Source organism: Sinohyriopsis cumingii, chromosome 3 (assembly GCF_028554795.1).
Source record: "Sinohyriopsis cumingii isolate HCF-2022 chromosome 3, ASM2855479v2, whole genome shotgun sequence".
In the NCBI taxonomy this organism is placed as follows: domain Eukaryota; kingdom Metazoa; phylum Mollusca; class Bivalvia; order Unionida; family Unionidae; genus Sinohyriopsis; species Sinohyriopsis cumingii.
In genome coordinates, this window is record NC_142963.1 from 93,359,609 (window position 1) to 93,381,602 (window position 21,994).

The window sequence follows — 21,994 nt, forward strand, 5'->3', positions numbered from 1 at the left end:
ACCTTAACAGCAGTGTCTCTTTCCCTGACTGCAACCAGTCCCGAGTCCAGCGTTGTGTCATTCACTATCACAGTAAATGGAATCCCCAGCTCATCATTTCTGAAATAATGCAAAACTATTTTAACCAAATTTTTTTATAAAAAACAAAGGTCTATAACATTTTTTATAATAAAATGATAATATATTCCAATTTTTAAATTTTTAATTAATTGTTAATAATTATAAATCATTATTTCATTTGATTCATTTTCCTGATCCTAAATTTTCAAGCTGTTGTTGTTGTTGTTGCTGTGGGGTTTAACGCCATTTTTCAGCACACGATAGGCTATATATGGCAGCCAGTATTAATGGTGGAGGAAGAACCCGGGAAAATCCCGGAAAGAACCACGACCCACGAGAAGCTACTGGCAAGCTTTCTCACATACCCACATTGGCTGAATCCAAGACTCGAACCACTGCAGACAGAGGTGAGATGGCAGTGATCCGTAACAGAGAGTACTTTAGACCACTCGGCCACTCAAATTTTCAAGCTGAGAATGCACTCTATGATAAGAGGCCAAAATGAGCCAAATACTCTCACTTGTAAATATGTACAGGTGTCACTTGTAGTAAAATTCATACAAGATCTTGATATAAGTTTACTGACCAGGTTTGATCCAAATCTGATCAGCTAAACATCCACTGGATAGTGTATATGTTTAGCCAATCAGATGGCAAAATGTCTCATTAATATGGACAGATGTCATTCATATTTATAATCAAATTCAAATGAGATCTAATTGTCATAGCATACATACCATGTCTGATCAAACTCTGGTCAGAAACTGCCCCTAGTATAGTAACAACTCAGTCATTAGAGTCAATGAGTTGGAGAAGTTCATGCTCGTAACTAAATTAGTCTATGATCTAGATAAGATAAGCTTTTATGCCAAGTTTGATCAAAATCTGATCGGAAATATGGAATCTAAAGTGGTAGCTAGCTATAAAAAAATCATGCATGACAACTCATTAATAAACATGAATGTTGCTCATCATCAAACTCATCCCAGATCTTGATCAATGAAGGTTTTATAAAAAGTTCTGAATATTAGTGTGCTGTACAAGAAAGTTCTTCATTAATGAACAGTATGTCAAGGCATCCCCCCCACAACACTCCATGCATTCTCAGTCTGATTCTCCAGTTATTAAATGCCATTTTGGAAATAATGTTTGGTATGTTGTACATGCACTGGAAAACTGACTTCCAAGCACATGGCAGCTTTCAAATCATCTCTCCCTCAGTGAATGGCCTTCAGAAAGAAAAAACTCATTTTGAGCTAAATCAGGACTGTATGGACGATGTGGCAAAGTGTGGATCATTCTGTAAAGATGGTGCCAGTATAATGTAATTAAGGAGGTGGATACCTCAATTATTGGTGCATGGACAGGTGGTTTTGTAGTGTTCCACAACTTCTGGCAACACTTTATAGGCATAATCATGTCCAGTGATGCTAGCTGAGTCACGTACCTGGATGACTAATAGGTGTATGATGATTCATATATATCTTGAATGGTTTAGCCGTTATGCCCTGGAAACAAGGAAATACAGTTAAACCTGTCATGAGAGACCACTCCTTCTGCCAACAAAAGGTGGTCTCTCATAACAGGTTTGTGCAAGACCAATTTTCAAGGTAGAATTTCAACAGTGATTAAGGAAAATACCTACAATCATTATATATGTACTTTTTATTCATAATTCTTGTTAAAATATTGCATGCATTCATCTGAAAATGATTTGATATAACAATATAGACATACATGTCACAAATCATTCACATTTATAAAGTGGTAGAGGGGAAAGATTGCCAGTAGCTTCCTGTGGGTTTCTGGCTCTTCACAGATCTACCACTACAAAACTATTGGCTGCCATGTATAGCCTATCATGGGCTGGAAAATGGTGTTAAATCCAACAAAACCAACCTAAGATCAATTGTACATGTAGTAGTGCATGAAACTGCAAAACATCCTGTTTGTTCATTATTCATATATGTGACAGAACCAGGATTTCAAACCAGTAGATTTACTTATTTTTATCTATAGATTGACTTCTAAACCAGTAGATTTTTTAAAAAATCAATTTTTTAAATAATTATTACTATTATTTCTTCATGACTTAAATGCTTTATAAAGTGAATTCAGTTTATCCTTTAAACTAGTTCAACACTAATTCATTCATCAATTTTTATTTAAAAAAATCTGCATTCTGTTTTCACTTTTAATTTAATAAAATATATTTTTGGGTCCTTACAATCTTGAGCATGCACCCAAGTTGAGGGATATTTTTTTGCAATCAATTAGAATAATTTCTGCATGAGCAAACCTGGTATAGTGTTTTTCAAGGGGTTTGACCTCTTGTGTGTGAAGAACTTGAACACCTTCTGTGCGGAACTCCTTTGCGATATGGGATGCAACCTCCTGCAATTCTCTAGTTTTGCTACCACTGGTTGCCGTGGCAATCTTGTAGGGTGCAAGAGCAGGGTGAATCTGTAGCATCTACATTTAAAGAGTTATTTTTGCTCAAAAATCAATAGTGAAAAAGATGCAACAGAACAGAAATTTCATTAATAGAAGTATTTAGGAGTATCTTACTAAAACAGAATATATTGTTCTATACATTTCTGCATGCTGACATTAAATCTGTCACTGCAAATGGTTATCAGTGAGACCCATAATAAATATAATTGATGCAACACACCTCTTTCAGAAAAGCTAGTCTGTCTGAGTCTCATAATAGAAATGTATGCAACACACAGAAACGTTGTAAGAATGAGACAAATGTCTGGATAAAATATGTAATGGATGAGTGTAAGGTTCATCATAAAAATAAGGCAGTCAAAGTTAAAACTTTTATCCAGTTTTGTAAAGTAGTGTATAGGCTTTTTAAAAATCATAGGCTTATAATGAGAAAAAAATTTCTGTTACAAAGTGATTTTAGGTGGAAGAGAAACTGCTATATACAGCTTCATAATATTTCTTATATTAAGTTATATAACAAATAAGTGACTGACAATCCAGTGTGATCATGATTACATGACCTGAATTTATGCGAACTCAAAATAAAACGAGATGGAAAAATGCGAAAAGGATCGCTACTATTGAGATAACTCTCATACATATAGATTGTGCCACCATTGCAGGCAAACATTACCCACAATTCCCAGCTCTTACACCCCCACCATTCTGTTTTTTGTGGCCTCAGCGCTATGTATGTATGTATATGTATAAATTGTTTGTTACAATTTTGGAACATTTTTAGTGATGGCATCTAAAAGACAAGCAAGTGATAGTACGAAGAAACCAAGGAAGGCTATTTCTTTAGAGGTTAAACTTGAAGTGGTGAAAAGGTATGAAGCTGGTCAGAGTACTGCCATGATAAAACATGCTTTGAACCTTAGTGAAAGTACGTGCAGAACAATACGTGACAGTGCAGAAAATACAAAAGCAACTGTGAAAGTTGGAACCTCCCTTTCAAACCAGAAAAGTTGCTATACCCACCCAGACATAGCGGAAAGGATGGAAATGATGTTGGCAGCTTGGCTTGATAAGAAGAAAATTCCTCTAAGTCCAAGCAATTGTGTGTGCTAAAGCCTCTAGCCTGTATGAAGTTCTCAAAGTATTTGAAGAAGGTGATCAAAAAGAATTTCATGCCAGTATTGGGTGGTTACACAAGTTTAAAGGACGTTTTCATTTTGGCTTTAAAAATGTTAAACAAGTGGCAAAGCTGCATCAGCTGATGAAGAAGCAGCAAGAGGTTTTCCCCCCAGACTGCAGAAAATTATTGAAAGTGGGGATTACTCAGCAAAGCAGATTTTTAATGTCAATGAAACCAGCCTTTACTGGAAGAAAATGCCTGACTGCACTTACATTTCGGTGGAAGACAAGACTGCACCCGGTTTTAAAGCTGCTAAAGACAACTTAACACTTCTCCTGGGAGGCAACGCAGAAGGTGGCTGCAAGTTGAAGCCTCTCTTGATTTATCTGAAAATCCCAGGGCCTTGAAGGTATGAACTATCAGAGTTGCTTGTCTACTGGTACACTAATAAAAAAGGGTGTCTGACCAGTGCAGTGCAATACTTTGAGAAGGAACTGCATTTTGAGTTAAAAACTATTGCCAGAGAGAAGGCATTCCATTTAAAATCTTATTATTTTTAGACAATGCCCCCCAGCCATCCTAGAACTATTGAAGACTATTCTTAAAACATTAAAGTCATATATTTGCCACCAAATACCATATCCCCATTGCAACCAATGGATCAGGGTGTCCTAAAGGCTTTTCAATCGTATTATCTGCAATCAGTTTTAAATTATTTGGTGAAGCAAACAAATGAACAGAACATCACAGTGAAAAATTACTAGAAGACATTTACTATCAAGGATGTCTTGCATTTTGTAAAAATGTCATGGCAGGTTTCACCATATTGCATGAATAGCATTTGGAAAAAACTTTGTCAACAGTTGTATCATTCTTCTGATGGCTTAGATATCAAAGAGACCATTGGATTAGCAAATAAGTCCAGTGTAAAGGCTGCAGTCAAAGTCAGACTAGCAGAAGAGACATTACAAGAGACTGACATCGAGCAGCTTTTGGAATCCGATGCTTAGAAGTTGACAAATGAAGACCTGTTGGATTTGGAACAAGAATGTTTTGATGAAGAACAAAAAGCATTTGCAAGGCAGCAAGAGGCTTGTGAGCAGCAACATGCTTGGACATTGAAAGTTTTGTCTGACATTGTATGTCATGTCACTGCTGCTTGCACTTTTAATGGAGGATAATGATCCAGATACGAATTGAAGTTCACTTATTCAATGCAAATCTATGAATGTAGTTTCTTGTTATGAAGAGCTTTTACAAGAATAACAGAAGCTAAGACTCAGACTATGCTGGACTCTTTCTTCAGAGTGTCATTTCCTGATGAACTTTCCACTTCAAGTGGCATGCCTGCAGGCCCTAGCATATCCCATGTTGTTGTCTCTACAGACAGTTCCGAACAGGATATGTAAACGTTTTTTCTCTACAGAGTTTCAAAGATACTATCAACACTACTGTTCAATGCAGCTTTTGTTTTTTTAATTACACGTACATATGTTCTGTTGATTAAAATTCATAATTTCATGTTTTTATTTTATGTTTCCTATGTTTTAAGTTCGTTTCCCTATGCTTTTTAAGGAAAACTTTATTTTTTTATTTTAATCTAATTTGCAGAAGAAGCATCCCCTAAGTTTGACATACTGAATTTATAAGGAGAAAATGATTTCAATTTATGTGAATCTCAAAATATGCGCATGCTTGAAAAATGTAACCTTCACGTAAATCGTGATCACACTGTAAGTACATTAACAGTGCTAATTTACCATTTTAAGAACTGGGAACTCTGCAGTGCAAATTGATAAATTTTAGAACAGGGAGCTTTGCAGTGATAATTTACCACTCTATGAACTGGGGACTCTTTTTTCCCATTGACATCTTTCTCCATGTAGGCATCAGTCAGGATGGCCATCATAGATGTCTCTAATGTTGTACTACACTCTATAAGATGGGGCAGAACTAATTTTCTTTCAAATTTGAACTGAAAAGTAAAACAAGACTCCATCAAAAGGACTGACACTATACTGTCTGAAAAAAAATCCCCCCAAAATTCAAGATAAGACCATTTCTTCATTTTAACTGCTGAGCATTGAAACCATATCTGGTATTACTGAACAATAACATTTTCAAATCAAACACTGTAGCAGCCACAATGGATGTCATTCTGGTACCATTTTCATTAGGACAAACTAGACACCACTAAAAGACATTTAGTGAAAACCTCATGTTGATATGATCATCAATTCAGGAGAATTAGAGACAAGATTTTCGATATGTTCACTGTGACAGTTATATAATGTCATTCAGGACCAACAACATATCATATTTAGTCTTTTGGCGAAGACCCCATCTTCGGAATAGTAGCAATAACAAGATTTTCAGGCTGCTGTCATTGTGGTCAGATTGGCACCATTTTTATATATTGCTAACAGCTATATATGTCTATATTTTTGTAATACCTGGTATATGATTTAATTTAATTTTTGGAATTTTTATTTATGGCTGTAAATTGTACCAAATATTATTAATTAGATTTTGCCTATGTGACATGAGTCTGATAAGATTACGTAGGATCTATAAATAGATACTTATGTATGTATTGACAATACTAATACAGTGTGACCCCACTATAGCATGCTCTGTTATAATATGAATTCAGATATGTCATGGTGTGGTTTCCAAAATTTCATATCCATGTGTTTTTCGTATTTTTCTCGTACATGAAAAAAATTATTTCTTAAAAGTATGAGAAGAAAAAAAACGTAAAATGTTTATTATCATTTTGGGGAAGAGATCACGTATGAATAATACAAGACAATTGTGGTGTGGCTTCTGAAATTTTATATGTATTTTTCTCATACATGAAAAAAATAGTTTTTTTCTTCTTAAAAATACAAAAATAACATAAAATGTTTATTCTAGGATTGCGTAGGGCTTTGCTAATGTCACAAACTTGGATTTTCTTTCCTTATTGGCAGCAAAATATATCATCTGGCGATTTTTTTACTGGCAACATTGTTGGCTGTTTAAACTTGTATATACAACCATTGATTTGGAGTGGAGAAATTCAGAGGCCCCATGAAAGGAAGCAAACTTATGCACTAAAATTTATCTATTGTTACATAAACAAATTCTTTGTCCATACTGACAAACCATCTTAACAGTGCATTGTTATATAATAATCCACTTATCTTGACATCTAGCATGAGTACTGTATGCTGTGAGATATCCACTTTTTTGTTGTTGACATTTCTGGTATTGGAGATCAACCAGACAAGGCATTATCTCATAATCTATCTTTCGTTGGATTTTCAGCCGCTTGCCAGTAATTAATATATTCACATAGACTGACATTTGTACGTGGATGGTAAGTAAAATTCCTCTTCTTTTCACTCAGAATTAAATCCTTCACAACACTCACATTTTCTGTGATAATCCCTGTCATCAGACCTGAACACCTGCATCTCTATTGTCTGTTGACCCTTTGTTAAATTTCTGTTGCATGCGTGGAAGGCAGCATCACGCTGCTACCACAAATGTAAAATAAAAATAAAATAAAAAAATAAAAAATACTGCATCTTATTTATTGGTTTATTCAACAGGCAGGGAGGAACAGTAACTAGAATAGACCAAATGATGGCCAATTCCTTTTAAATAGTTTGCTGAAATTTCAAAGGAAACAGATTACCTCTGAAGCATCGATTGTCACGGAATGGTGTAAATGTTATTCATTAAATACATGTACTCGGGTTTCGTTTCTTTTTGCTGTACAACGATACCCGAGGGTGATTATATATATGGTTTACTGCATTTTGAAATTGTGAGTACAATTTGTCCTATGCCACACGTGCAAGGTGCTTTCGATACGGCAAAACGAAAAGTCTAAAGGTATAAATACGTTACTGCATGTAAAGGGTCTTTACAATACTAATGGTTTTGTCAGCAAGCGGCCTGCTTAAAGGATTCGCACAACTCCAGCTGTAGGGCTGTTCTGAGGGTAGGAATATCCGGTGTTGTCTGAGGGTAGGAATATCCGGGGTGTCCAGTGTTGTCTGAGGGTAGGAATATCCGGGGTGTCCGGTGTTGTCTGACTGTAGAAACGTCCGTTTGTCCGGAGCATTTAAGGTGCCGGAATGTCTAATGTTTAGTGTCTGGAGTGTATAATGTCAAGAGTGACTAAGGTGACCCAGCTGTAAAGCCGTCAAAGGACCAGGGTGTCCGGAGGGTCTAATGTTCCGAGTGATCATAGTATTCCGAGGGTCCGGAGTCTGTAGCAGTTGTGAAATTGATTCGTAGGAGCTGTGGAGCGGATATGGTGCATGGAGTGTATCTCCATACATGTATTTTATTAGCTGTATGCTAATTTTGGGTTAGTAAGACCCAGTGTATCATTTAGGACTGGAAAGATAGATGGTATATCTGTTCTTGTGTTTTTTTGTGTTAAATTTCGCTACCTGAGCGTATACATTTTTACTACGAGTAAAAAAGTTTGCATCGTTTACTATTTGAGTGAACTATATTCATCTGTCCATTATTGAATCATTTGTGAATCATTTATCCTGTGTTTTTTTGTGTTACTGAACTAATTTATTGGTATTTTTATTTTCATCTTCGAATCTGTGCGTTTTATGTTAAATAAATCCAATATTTGGATTATAAATACGCACACATCTTCATAAACTACTGCTCATATAAATCACCACATTAAACCATATGTATCTGTCGTCAAAACGTGTTCTGTTGTCAATCCGAAATATCCCACCCGGTTATCTTGTTACACCAATTGTTATGAAAACGTACTCATCAGATCGAACAAATCATTCAATACAATTATTTGATGTTTCTGCCACAATAAGAAATGGGCATTTGTTTGGTTCTCCAAAGCTGTCCTATAAAAGTGACTTCAATAATGCATGCAACCTTCATCAAAGAAAGCTGATTACAGTCTTCAATAAAAACAAAGAACTTTTCTTCAAAGGAAGTCAGTACCAAACTTAAATAAAAGTAATGGAATTTGATGGATTTTTGCATTTTCTAATGTGACTGGAACACGTTAACTGTGCCGTGAAAGTTTCCTTTTTGCAGGGAAAAAGTTTATGCTAATGAATGCTACAAAAAGCGGCTTAAAATGCAAAGTAACTTTTACTGACTTGGAACGTACTGAAAAGTAAATGTGCTTTGTCATTCGTAACGTGATTGTGCTATATTTTTCCAATGAATTCAGACCCATATGACCTCTGACAAAATTATTGAATATTTTAAATCTGTGTGTGTGCATATTTTTGATGGAATCACTTGTATTATGGATTCAATGTATGCGATGAGGATTGCATGTGAGTACATGGTGTTGATACTCTATTCATGCTATATGTCAGACATGTATATATAAACAGTATTCACATATATGTACCAATTCATGGTTCTCCAAATGAAGTAAACTATTATATATGCCTCTCTATTTTCACTATTTCTCATTTAATATGCATCAATTTTAGATGGTAACTGTGCCGATGAAGCACGTATTTTACTGCCTGTATTTATTACCTATCCCCCCTGCAAAATGTTTGGGGTACATGCATCATTTTATTCAGCTAACTGACCTGGTTGCATGTAACATGGTTGTCTATAACACAGTTGGGTTCTATGGCTCCCAACTACCGTGTTATAGCGGGGTCACATTGTAATAACCGTAATAATGAGACTTAATGACTTTGGCTAAATTTTTCATTGGCTGACAGGGTTTAGATGATTCTAGAAGGATTCAGCAACTTTCCATTGATGGGTCCAAGGCAAATGAGTAGTAAGACTCGTCATGTGGGGTATATTGTGAAATATATTCACTCTAAAAGGTGTTTATGATGAAAGAAGGGAGCAATCAGATTCATTCCGATTTTGGAGTCAACCTCATTTCATGCGTTCCTGTTGTAAGTCTGTTGATGTGTTTTATTTTGTACTTAGATATTATTTGAGAGGAAAAAGATTTGTTTGGTCTGTTCAGTGGGAAAAAAAAGTACTCATTATTTGGACTATAATATTATTCTGGAAATGTTGTGAATTATTTGAAGGAGTTCTAGATGATGCCATCTTGACAATGCCATGACTCTTGGTCGACCAGTACATTTCTGGTTTTGAAATTTATACGGAAACTTTCAATTATTTGGGCTTTCATTAAACTTTTCAGGGTTATTTTGAATTCACGTCATAATACTTTAAGTTCCTCTCACATTTTCATTTATAACTTTGATAATTAAATTATTTCTTAAGTTTTACAAAACTTGTTGGTTTTGCTTCTTTCTGTTATTTCGTTTATAACCATAACACTAACTATGACACCATAAGAAATCTTCTGGTGAAAACCCAATGTTGATATAATGTTCCATCTTGGAGTAGCAATCTAATTTAATTTCAAGATGGCCATTGTAGTGGTCATATTAGATATCAGAACAGCACAATTTTTTTAAAGACCAACTAAACACCATAAGAAGTCTTCTGGTGAAAACCTATGCTGATATGACTTTATGTTCAAGGAGAGTATCAATAACAAGATTCTCAAAATGAATTCTGTGGTGGCCATACTGGATGTCAGATTGGAACCATTTTTACTGAGGACCAACAGACACCATAAGACATTTTATAGTGAAGACCACTTGTAGTCCATCAATTCGGGTGGCAATAGCAAATTTTGCAAGATTTCCACTTGGACAGTCATACTGAATGTCGAGGTTGCAACATATTTCATTTAGGATAAACCAGATATCATAAGTCTTCTAGCGAGAAGTCCCATGCCAATATGGCTTAGAGATATCAAGATTTTCAAAATGGCTGACACTGCAGCCATATCAGATGTCAGATTAAAAGAGTTTCATATAAGACCAACTAAAATTCATAATAAGTTTCCTCATGAAAACCCATGTTGGTATGATTTTCTGATCAGAAGTGCTAATGAACAACAGTCCATCCAGTAAGCTCTTCTGGTCCATGAAGATTAAGGCTAAATATGTATAACTGTCAGATACAACTGTACACATTTAGACATTAGAAATGACAACAGGCAATCAGTAGCATCTTTCATGATGTAGGAGAATCATAAGCAGCGTAAGACCTTTAAACATGGCTTTTATATCCAGAAATGTTAAGTTCTTTATTACAGCAAAAATACAAGTGATGTGATACATCAGTAAAATAAAAGTTTCTGTAATTAATAAACCAAATGGCCATAAAACCTGATACTCTTTGCTTTGTTCCTTGTTCTCAGCCATGAAGGGGTTGTCTCCCTTGTTTATGATGGTTTCTATTGCTTCCTGTCCCCATGGAAATTGATAAAGTATTTTGGACCCTGACTCTGTGCCATTTACTTCTCTCTCCACAGTGAAGCTGGAGGGGTTAACAGCAAACTAGAAAACAATGCATAATTTTGCAACTGCAACTATTACATGCAATTTTTTTAAAACTTATCTGTAGCAACAAAAAGTTTGTGCTACAATGATTATACATATCTTTGTTTACGTCTTTATTTTGCATAGATGCAAGTAACTGGAAAAATACTCCAAAGTTCCATGTAACTACCAAGTTGCTGTTTTCTAAATATAAAGGGACCCCATTACATATTACAAACTAAACATACTGACTGATTGATTCAAATCTATTCCACTAATAAAATCAACAAGGGCAGTCTGTATGAACCGTAAAAAGTTCAGTGTAAGAGAATAAATTAATGCAAATAGAAATGCAAATTACATGTGTGCAAAATAAAAGTCATAGTGACCTAATTTTGTCCTAACATTTATTAAGTATTCCTAATGAGGCATCAAGTTTCATGACTGGAGACAATGATGTATTCAAAAATGGGTCAAATGCAAAAATTAAAGCAAATTGCTGTAGTAAAACGTATATTACCATGGCTTAATTTGGTCTGAACAAGGACATACTTGTTCTGATGAATCTACATAATAAAATTGCATCTGAAAAACTGAGCTAGAGCAAAATTAAAACTAAAAATGTCATAAACCCATGCTAAAGTTCTTTTACTGACTGGAAGGATACATGAACCAACAGATGGAAATGTGTCATCAATAAAATGACTCGAGTAGCTATGCAAGCCAGCTAAAAACAGTACAAAACAATGAAAGAAAAACATTAATACCTACATGAGGTGATGATCTAGAGTTAAACACAATGACCGTTGGCGCCATATATCCCCCCCCCCATTTACTATTCTTCAGTGATGTGCTACAAGATGTGCTACAAGTTATGCACAATGTCCTTTTGGTGCCAAAGATTAACTCATTTTAAAAATTCTTCAGGTGATTTGCTAGAACTTAGGCAGAATAACCTTTACAGCCAGAGATTCCCCCATTTTAACAATTCTTCAGGTGATGTGTTATAAGTTAGTCACAATTGCCTTTGGTGCCAAAGATTCCCGCATACTAACATTTCTTATCAGAAACCTTTGTTTCTCAACATCTATACAATGTCCTTTGGTGCCAAAGTTTAACTCATTTTAAAAATTCTTCAGGTGATATGCTAGAACTTAGGCACAATGACCTTTATTCCACAATTGCCTTTGGTGCCAAAGATTCCCCCATACTAACATTTCTTGTCAGAAACATTTGTTTCTCAACATCTATACAATGTCCTTTGGTGCCAAAGATTCCCCCAACCTAACATTTCTTGTCAGAAACATTTGTTTCTCAACATCTATAGTAGCTACCATTGGTAGGAAAAACTGCAACATGCATGCTGCTGTAATATTCAGTAAATGAAGATGTACTTATTTATTGAATTAAAATTATTACAACAACTTTTAAGAACTATAACTTCACAAAAGTAGTATCACAAAATTATTTCCATATCAATTTTCTCAGTTCATACCTGCCATATTCCCTGAGAAGCAATGGTGGGTTTTTTGAGACCCAGAAGGTGTGTTTTGAGGTCACCAGGGAGGTCAGTACATGTGACCCCAAAAAGCAATGATGTCCAATTGTGAATAAGCTATCATTTTATATAAGCCTATAGAAAATCATTGGAAATTCAACTCTGAATAAATTCAAATAACTTCTCCATTTTCTTTAAAGCATTTAATACACTTACACAACAACAAAAAATGAAGACAATGCATTGTCATTGTCATAATTCATACACATGTGGAAACACTCGCATAATTACAACCACAATGACATTAAATGAAAGCATACACCAAGTTTTTGTCTTTCAAACTGATTGGATGGCAGGTTGTTGTTATGGTTGTTATAGGGTTTAACGCCATTTTTCAGCACAATGTAGGCTATAGACGGTGGCCAGTATTAATGGTGGATGAAGAACCTGGGAAACCCTGGAAAGAACCACTGACCCACGAGAAGCTACCAGCAAGCTTTCTCACATATCCACATTGGCCAAGCCTGAGACTCAAACCTACGCAGATAGAGGTGAGATGGCAGTGATCCGTGATGGAGAGCGCTTTAGACCACTCTGGGCCCCCAACTGGATGGCAAGATATATGCTTAAGTGGATACAGTCTTTACTGCTCTCAATAGGATAGGGGCTTTCAGGTAATTCATTAATAATGATATTTCAAGCAATAGTTCTATTTTAGTCATGTTGTTCATTGGGATTAAGTATGCATGGATAAAATGAGATGTGCTTTCAGAAGGATTTACATTTTTCAACAACAGTGTGTGCGTGTGTATTTACTTATTTTTAACTTAGCTTTAACAATTTTTCAGTCATATCAATACGATGTCCACAGTATGGCAGTTTATAGTGATGCCTAGCACTCTGTCATCATGTTGCAGACATGTAGCATGATGTCCCACCCAGTCACATTATCCTGACACCAGGCTCACCAGTCCTAAAACTAACCTTGTAATGCTGAGTGCCAAGTGAAGCAGCTGTTAGCACCATTTTTATAAGTCTTGGATATGACTCAGCACCAGTTTCACTTGAATTAAGAATCATTCTGAATAAGCATTAAATCTTCTTGTCTAATATTAGTATCATTTATTATTTTATATTTCATTTTTAGTATACAGTCTACATAGTCTCCACACTAATTACATCAAAGTACTGGATCTCACAATTCATTGTTTTTCAGACAAATCCAATGAGTTGACATTGTGTCAATTAAGTCTGCCACAGATGTTTGTCAGGTAAATAGACCTTACATTAATGAATTAAACAAGTCCAGTTTTCTCAAAAAGTCATGGACAATTAGGTCTGATCTTTCACATGAGACACAAATTGGTTTGATTGATGGGGTTTTAAGGACCATTAATACAACAATCTTCAAATTTTATGTGATGGTCTCCATGACCTATGTAGACGTGGAAAAACGACTTTAATTCTTTGTAGTCTTTATTTAGTATAAAGTCTTGTGGTTGAAGTTTGTTCACACATGAGGCAGCCTTAAACAAAGGAGTGATTCCCTTGTTTTTCAATTTAGTTAGCATCTTTGCACACTGATGGGCTCAGAATGCATCAAATGTGGACACTGCTTGCTATGCATTGAGCAAGAGGCAACTGGTTATGTGTTTGGTTCACACATGGAATGATGCAATTATCCAAAGTGAAGGGGATCTAAGTTGAATGTTACCACTCTTAAGCCACTCTGTTAACCCCATGGTTGTCTGAAGGTAGTGATGGTTCAACTTTATGAATAGGAAGGGATCACACATGTGTAATTTCATGACCAATTAGCTTAGTGTTTTCAGCTGCAATGGCTACTTTTTTGATGTTCAGTGCAAGTATCTGGTGGTACATGTATTGTTTTAACCACTGAAGTGACTGCCAGCATATCTTTGTTCTTTTTAGTTTTTAATTTGGGTGTCTGTAGATGTTAATTACAGAATTAAATACATAGAAATATGCAAACTTTGAATTAAAGTACTCACAAAAATGTACCCCCCCCCCCCGCAAAACCAATGATATTACAGTATCTAATTTCATGAACTTCAACATGGAAAAGTACATTACCTTCTTCCACCAACTAAGGCGATACCTCATCCAATGGTCAAAGGCCCGACTTGAACTGGATGGGGTGCAGGCATGTAATAATGTCATCTGCACTGAGCTACAGGAACTTGAGGAAAATATTTAAAATTTTCAGCAAGATGATGCTGGATATAAATGACTAAATTTGAGGAAATGAGATCACAAGGTTTATGATATAATAATAATAATACAAACATGCTACATTATCATAACCATTGTACTAAATTTGATTAAATTATAAACTATTTACATATTAAGTGTTTGTATAATGACAGGAGGATATTCTGATCATAAAACAATATAATGCCATTGAGGTCTTCACTTTTCTGTTGAAATCTAAGACATGCAAATACAAATAGACAGAAAAAGACTCAGAACAAGAGTTCCCCAAGGAGGCTGACACCCTAAGTACTGGCCAAAATTGAATTCCAAGAATTCAAGATAAGACCATTTCTTCCTTTTAACTGCTGAGTGTTGAAACCATCTCTGATATTCTTCAGTAACAACAACATTTTCAAATTAGCTGCTTTGGTTGACATAATGAAATTGACACCATTGTTGTTCAGGACCATCAATACATTGAAATAAGTCTTCCAGTGGAAATCCCATGCTAAAAAACAATAACAAGACATTCAAGATGGCTGCTGAAGTGGCCTTATTGGATATCAGATTTATACCATTTCCATTTAAATCTAACCAGACATGATAAATAGTCTTATGGTGAAAGCACAGTATCCAAACTGTATATCAAATTGGCATCACTTGCATTAATGATCAACTAGGCATAACAAGTATTTTAGCAAAACCACCATGTTGATATGACCATTACATCAGGAGAAGAGATAACTAGATTTTCAAGCTGGCCACTGGTGGCCATATTGTCTGTCTGAGAAGCACCATTTTCACTGACGATCAGAGGTGCCCCGAGTGGCCGAGTGGTCTAAAGCACTCTCCGTTATGGATCACTGCCATCTCACCTCTGTCTGCGCCAGTTTGAGTCTCAGATTCAGCCAATGTGGGTATGTGAGAAAGCTTGCCAGTAGCTTCTCGTGGGTTGGTGGTTCTTTCCAGGGTTTTCCTGGGTTCTTCCTCCACCATTAATACTGGCTGCCATGTATAGCCTATTGTGTGTTGAAAAATGGCATTAAACCCCACAACAACAACAACAAAAATTCATTGACGATCAACTAGATATCATAACAAATAATGTTGTAGAAAACCCATGCTGATACAACCATCCAATCAGGAGGAATAGCAACAAAATGATTTTCAATCTGGTCACTGTGGTGGCCATAATGGCTGTGCATCATTTCTATTGCACCAACCCAACATTATAAGATGTCTTCTGGCAAAGACTGCATAGCAATATTATTTCTTGTCCAGGAGTAGTTATACAATTTTTAAGATGGCTACTGTGGTGGTCATATTGGATATCAGATTGGCACCATTTCATTTAGAATAAACTGTCTTTTAGTGAAAATCCCATGCTGATATGACCATACTGGACAACACATTAGCATCATTTTCATTCAGGATCAATTAAACATTCACAAGAAGTCTTCTGGTGAAAACCCCAAGTCAATATGACTTCCATTCAGGGGAAGTAGTGTCAGGATTTTCAAGCTAACTGTTGTTGAGGATATCAGATCAACAACATTTTTATTTAGAACCAATAAGACATCATAAAAAGTCTTTTACTGAAAACCCTATGTTGATTATAAGACATCATAAAAAGTCTTTTACTGAAAACCCTATGTTGATTATAAGACAGTCTTTTACTGAAAACCCTATGTTGATTATAAGACATCATAAAAAGTCTTTTACTGAAAACCCTATGTTGATTATAAGACATCATAAAAAGTCTTTTACTGAAAACCCAATGTTAAGTATAAGACATCATAACAAATCTTTTACTGAAAACCCTTTGTTGATATGACCATTCATCCTGGTGAAGTAGCAATAACAACATTTTTATACCAGCTGCCAAGGTGGCCATATTGGATGTCTTAATGCACCATTTTTATTTAGAACAACTGTGTGTAAAGTTTCATGGCAATCCTACAAGTAATTTAGGAGGAGTAGCAATAACAAACTTGTACTAACACATAAATATGATAAACAAACAGACCATCCTATTAAGATCTCCTGATCTGTAGAGCTAAAAACCAGAGAAAAGTGACTTACTCAATCAACATTCTTTCTTCAGAGGGCTGAGTGGTTGTGGTCAACTTGGACACATAGATCATAGAAAATGGTAGCCTCTTGTTGTTTAATTCAGATACTTCCAGAAAAAAGCTGAAACCTAAATAATTAGACTATTATAAACAAAGACATGATGTAAAATAAATATTTGATTGGGTCTTTATCAACAACTCTAAAACTTTATCTACAAAAAATTTGACAAAACCAGCTTGTAAATCTTAGAATCATCACACATTTTCTTCCAAAAGTTAATATTTTTTTTTTCATGTAATAGTCTTCTACAATTAAATCTGCATTCTGAATTTGCTAGATATCAACTATTAAATTTCAGTAATACTATCATAAAATCCCCATAAGTAGGATGAAAATATTCACAGGAGTACAAAGTTGGAACTGAGAGTTACATCTGTATCCTTTCTATTATCTTTATCTCTCACTAAAATCACAATAGTATTGGAAGTATTGTAAATGGGATGATGTAAAATGTTACTTTAAAACCAAGAGGCCCATATGGGCCTGACATCATTCACGTAGCCTTCAAAACAAACCAATGACCATTTCACTATGCAGCATTGTGAGACAACAATCTATGTTAACTATCTCCCAAACATTACATCATGTTGATTTTACCTACTTTATTGTAGTCCAATACAAATTCTTTTCAATAAGGGCCTAATTAAATGCATTATCTCCTGCTTATGATCAAAATCGCCCATGAGCTTTAAAAGTGAAGCTGACAGATGAAGTTTTAGTTTGTAGTCTACATATTCACTTTGTGTTCATACAAAATGAAACTATAATTCATTAGGTTTTCATTAAGACCATGGATTTCTTAACTCTTGGCAATTAAATCTGGTAGTTATTTGGGATAAAAGTATGTTACGGCATTTTTAAAAATAAAAAGCTATAAATATAAAATATATTTTTCAAACATACTTTGAGAATGGCATTAATATATGAAATGCAATCAAATAATGTACAATACTGGTGATATGATTCTCTGCAAACTCATAGTTTTTACAAAAATGCATTTTTACTGAAGCAAAATAAACTACTTTAACAAAAATCACAATTACTTGTAAATATCAATAACTGCATACAGAAATTCTGATCCTTTATTACAACAATGTGCAGTTATTTATAAGTGGCAACTGTATATTTACTCGAGCAATACTTTCATTTTATACTTTTTATTCAATTATAAATAAAAAATATTCATTTTATTCCTAGATGTGTTGTATTGCTAATTGTAATACAATATTCTATAGAAATTTATACATCATGTATTGTAAATTGTATCATTTGTAATCTTGCTTATATAATTTATGGAATGGAAAGAATTCTGCATTAACACAAGCCTTTGATTCTCAATAGGGAATACCTTTGCACTAAGTTGATTTTTATACCCTAGTATTACCTGATCCTAATAGCATAACCTACAATGTCATATTATCTGTAGTTCGAAACCTGAAATTAGCTGATGTTTTGATTGGCAGTTTTTTAAAAATATGGTTACCTAAATTCATCCAATCAAACTGACCATTACATGATCCTGTCAGTCAAGCAGTCCAACATGTGAAGACAGGTTAAAAATTTTTTTAACAAAAATAAAAACAAATGTCAACTATGAAATAGTCCTGTATAGATTTTGAAGTCTAATGTGCAACACATGAAATCCACACAAAACTCTTGCAAAACACATAGAGCACAATCTGATTAAAATTGAATCTCTACTGTCCTACATGAAGATCTGATGATGAGCACTTAAGGATCTTGTTCTGGTGACCTTTGAATTAGCCAATGGAAATGCAGCTTTCAAAAATCTTAAAGTGAATCAAACTGGTATGAACAAATTGATGTTCTTCATCCACAGTGCTCTATCTCCAAACGTGAGGATATGAGACTTCATCTGACTGGTTGATACAATTAGCAATTATGGTAATAACATAGGTTACCACAACATGACCCCTGAGCAGTCGCTGTCAGATCTTCATGTATAACAGTGGGGATATATGATTTTAACCAGATTGGGCATAAGTTACTAGTAAGAACAGGTGATGGGATGAAAGAACTACACAATTTCCTGTCTTGAGACTTACATCAAGGGCACAGACAAGATCATCATTCATACTGGGCACTACAATACATGATTATTAGTGTTTTTCTGGATCTCTTTCATTAAGCAGTTAATTCAAACTGACTTTTTACATCATAACTGTATCACTTCACCAAAATAACACATAGAAGAACTTGAACTAACTATATTTGTTAGAATGGTTTTTACATATGGCATGTGCTTCCTTAAATACTTGATTAAGTTATGAAAAGATTTAAAATGAAAAGTAAAGCCCCTAAATGAATGAGATAATGTGCAGACAAAAATTCTGATACCACTGATACCAGTTCATGTTATAAATTACCTTGGGTAGTGAGGTGCTAATCAGGTTGGTCTGGACAAACCAACATGTTCTCAATATTGGCCTTCTTTTGTATATAACAGCCAGTCAATCAAACAGTTTTTCTTACTAGTAACCTAATTTGCAGTTTTCTTTATTATATTTATGCAGAACACCACAGCCTATCTTATTTTAGAACTCCTAAAATTATTTTGAAAAGTGTTACCTATTTTAAAATGTACTTCGAAGGCTTTGACTTTTGCAATATTAATCAGCACAAATATAAAGAGGTTTAAAAACAAACAACATTCAAAACTGAAAAATGTCATTCCCTGGAATATTTTCGAAGTTACAGTGAAATACAGATATTATAACCTTACACACATTTAGACAGCTAACTGTGAGGTCAAGTTGAAAGACAGACATTACAACCTAAGACACATTTAGACAGCAAACTGTGAAGTTGAAAGACAGATGTTATAACTCAAGACACATTTAGACAGCAAACTCGGAAGTCAAGTTGAAGACATTACAACCTAAGACACATTTAGACAGCAAACTGTGAAGTCAAGTTGAAGACATTACAACCTAAGACACATTTAGACAGCAAACTGTGAAGTTGAAAGACAGATGTTATAACTCGACACATTTAGACAGCAAACTCGGAAGTCAAGTTGAAGACATTACAACCTAAGACACATTTAGACAGCAAACTGTGAAGTCAAGTTGAAGACATTACAACCTAAGACACATTTAGACAGCAAACTGTGAAGTCAAGTTGAAAGGCAGTTGCAACCTAAGACACATTTAGACAGCAAAATGGGAAGTCAAGTTGAAAGACAGATGTTGCAACCTAAGACACATTTAGACAGCAAACTCGGAAGTCAAGTTGAAAGGCAGTTGCAACCTAAGACACATTTAGACAGCAAACTGGGAAGTCAAGTTGAAGACATTACAACCTAAGACACATTTAGACAGCAAACTGGGAAGTCAAGTTGAAGACATTACAACCTAAGACACATTTAGACAGCAAACTCGGAAGTCAAGTTGAAAGACAGATGTTACAACCTAAGACACATTTAGACAGCAAACTGGGAAGTTGAAAGACAGATGTTATAACTCAAGACACATTTAGACAGCAAACTCGGAAGTCAAGTTGAAGACATTACAACCTAAGACACATTTAGACAGCAAACTGTGAAGTCAAGTTGAAAGACAGATGTTGCAACCTAAGACACATTTAGACAGCAAACTGGGAAGTCAAGTTGAAAGGCAGTTGCAACCTAAGACACATTTAGACAGCAAACTGGGAAGTCAAGTTGAAAGACAGATGTTACAACCTAAGACACATTTAGACAGCAAACTGTGAAGTTGAAAGACAGATGTTATAACTCAAGACACATTTAGACAGCAAACTCGGAAGTCAAGTTGAAGACATTACAACCTAAGACACATTTAGACAGCAAACTGGGAAGTCAAGTTGAAGACATTACAACCTAAGACACATTTAGACAGCAAACTGTGAAGTCAAGTTGAAAGGCAGTTGCAACCTAAGACACATTTAGACAGCAAAATGGGAAGTCAAGTTGAAAGACAGATGTTGCAACCTAAGACACATTTAGACAGCAAACTCAGAAGTCAAGTTGAAAGGCAGTTGCAACCTAAGACACATTTAGACAGCAAACTGGGAAGTCAAGTTGAAGACATTACAACCTAAGACACATTTAGACAGCAAACTGGGAAGTCAAGTTGAAGACATTACAACCTAAGACACATTTAGACAGCAAACTCGGAAGTCAAGTTGAAAGGCAGTTGCAACCTAAGACACATTTAGACAGCAAACTGGGAAGTCAAGTTGAAAGACAGATGTTACAACCTAAGACACATTTAGACAGCAAACTGTGAAGTTGAAAGACAGATGTTATAACTCAAGACACATTTAGACAGCAAACTCGGAAGTCAAGTTGAAGACATTACAACCTAAGACACATTTAGACAGCAAACTGGGAAGTCAAGTTGAAAGACAGATGTTGCAACCTAAGACATTTAGACAGCAAACTGGGAAGTCAAGTTGAAAGGCAGTTGCAACCTAAGACACATTTAGACAGCAAACTGGGAAGTCAAGTTGAAAGACAGATGTTACAACCTAAGACACATTTAGACAGCAAACTGTGAAATTGAAAGACAGATGTTATAACTCAAGACACATTTAGACAGCAAACTAGGAAGTCAAGTTGAAGACATTACAACCTAAGACACATTTCGACAGCAAACTGTGAAGTCAAGTTGAAAGGCAGTTGCAACCTAAGACACATTTAGACAGCAAAATGGGAAGTCAAGTTGAAAGACAGATGTTGCAACCTAAGACACATTTAGACAGCAAACTCAGAAGTCAAGTTGAAAGGCAGTTGCAACCTAAGACACATTTAGACAGCAAACTGGGAAGTCAAGTTGAAGACATTACAACCTAAGACACATTTAGACAGCAAACTGGGAAGTCAAGTTGAAGACATTACAACCTAAGACACATTTAGACAGCAAACTCGGAAGTCAAGTTGAAAGGCAGTTGCAACCTAAGACACATTTAGACAGCAAACTGGGAAGTCAAGTTGAAAGACAGATGTTACAACCTAAGACACATTTAGACAGCAAACTGTGAAGTTGAAAGACAGATGTTATAACTCAAGACACATTTAGACAGCAAACTCGGAAGTCAAGTTGAAGACATTACAACCTAAGACACATTTAGACAGCAAACTGGGAAGTCAAGTTGAAAGACAGATGT

General features: G+C 35.2%; 1 protein-coding gene across 4 annotated transcripts in view; it reads right to left on the reverse strand.

Annotated features, from left to right (window-relative positions):
* The window catches only part of LOC149803300 (DNA polymerase subunit gamma-2, mitochondrial-like), a 66,846-nt gene that overhangs the window by 18,038 nt on the left and 26,814 nt on the right, over window positions 1-21,994 (reverse strand). The window contains exons 5-11 of one of the 4 annotated variants that reach the window (XR_016420184.1): window positions 16,796-16,913; window positions 14,594-14,699; window positions 10,849-11,019; window positions 5,466-5,606; window positions 2,360-2,532; window positions 1,508-1,568; window positions 3-99 (exon numbers count right to left, since the gene is read on the reverse strand). Coding sequence is in view for 2 of the 4 variants with exons in the window: in XM_089953000.1 (XP_089809126.1) it covers window positions 3-99; window positions 2,360-2,532; window positions 5,466-5,606; window positions 10,849-11,019; window positions 14,594-14,699; window positions 16,796-16,913 (806 nt within the window). In the remaining 2 variants the exon portion in view is untranslated. Of the gene's footprint in view, window positions 1-2; window positions 100-1,404; window positions 1,569-2,359; window positions 2,533-5,465; window positions 5,607-10,848; window positions 11,020-14,593; window positions 14,700-16,795; window positions 16,914-21,994 lie in introns of those variants that run through there. The other 3 variants (XR_016420185.1, XM_089953000.1, XM_089953001.1) reach the window with 3 other exon arrangements.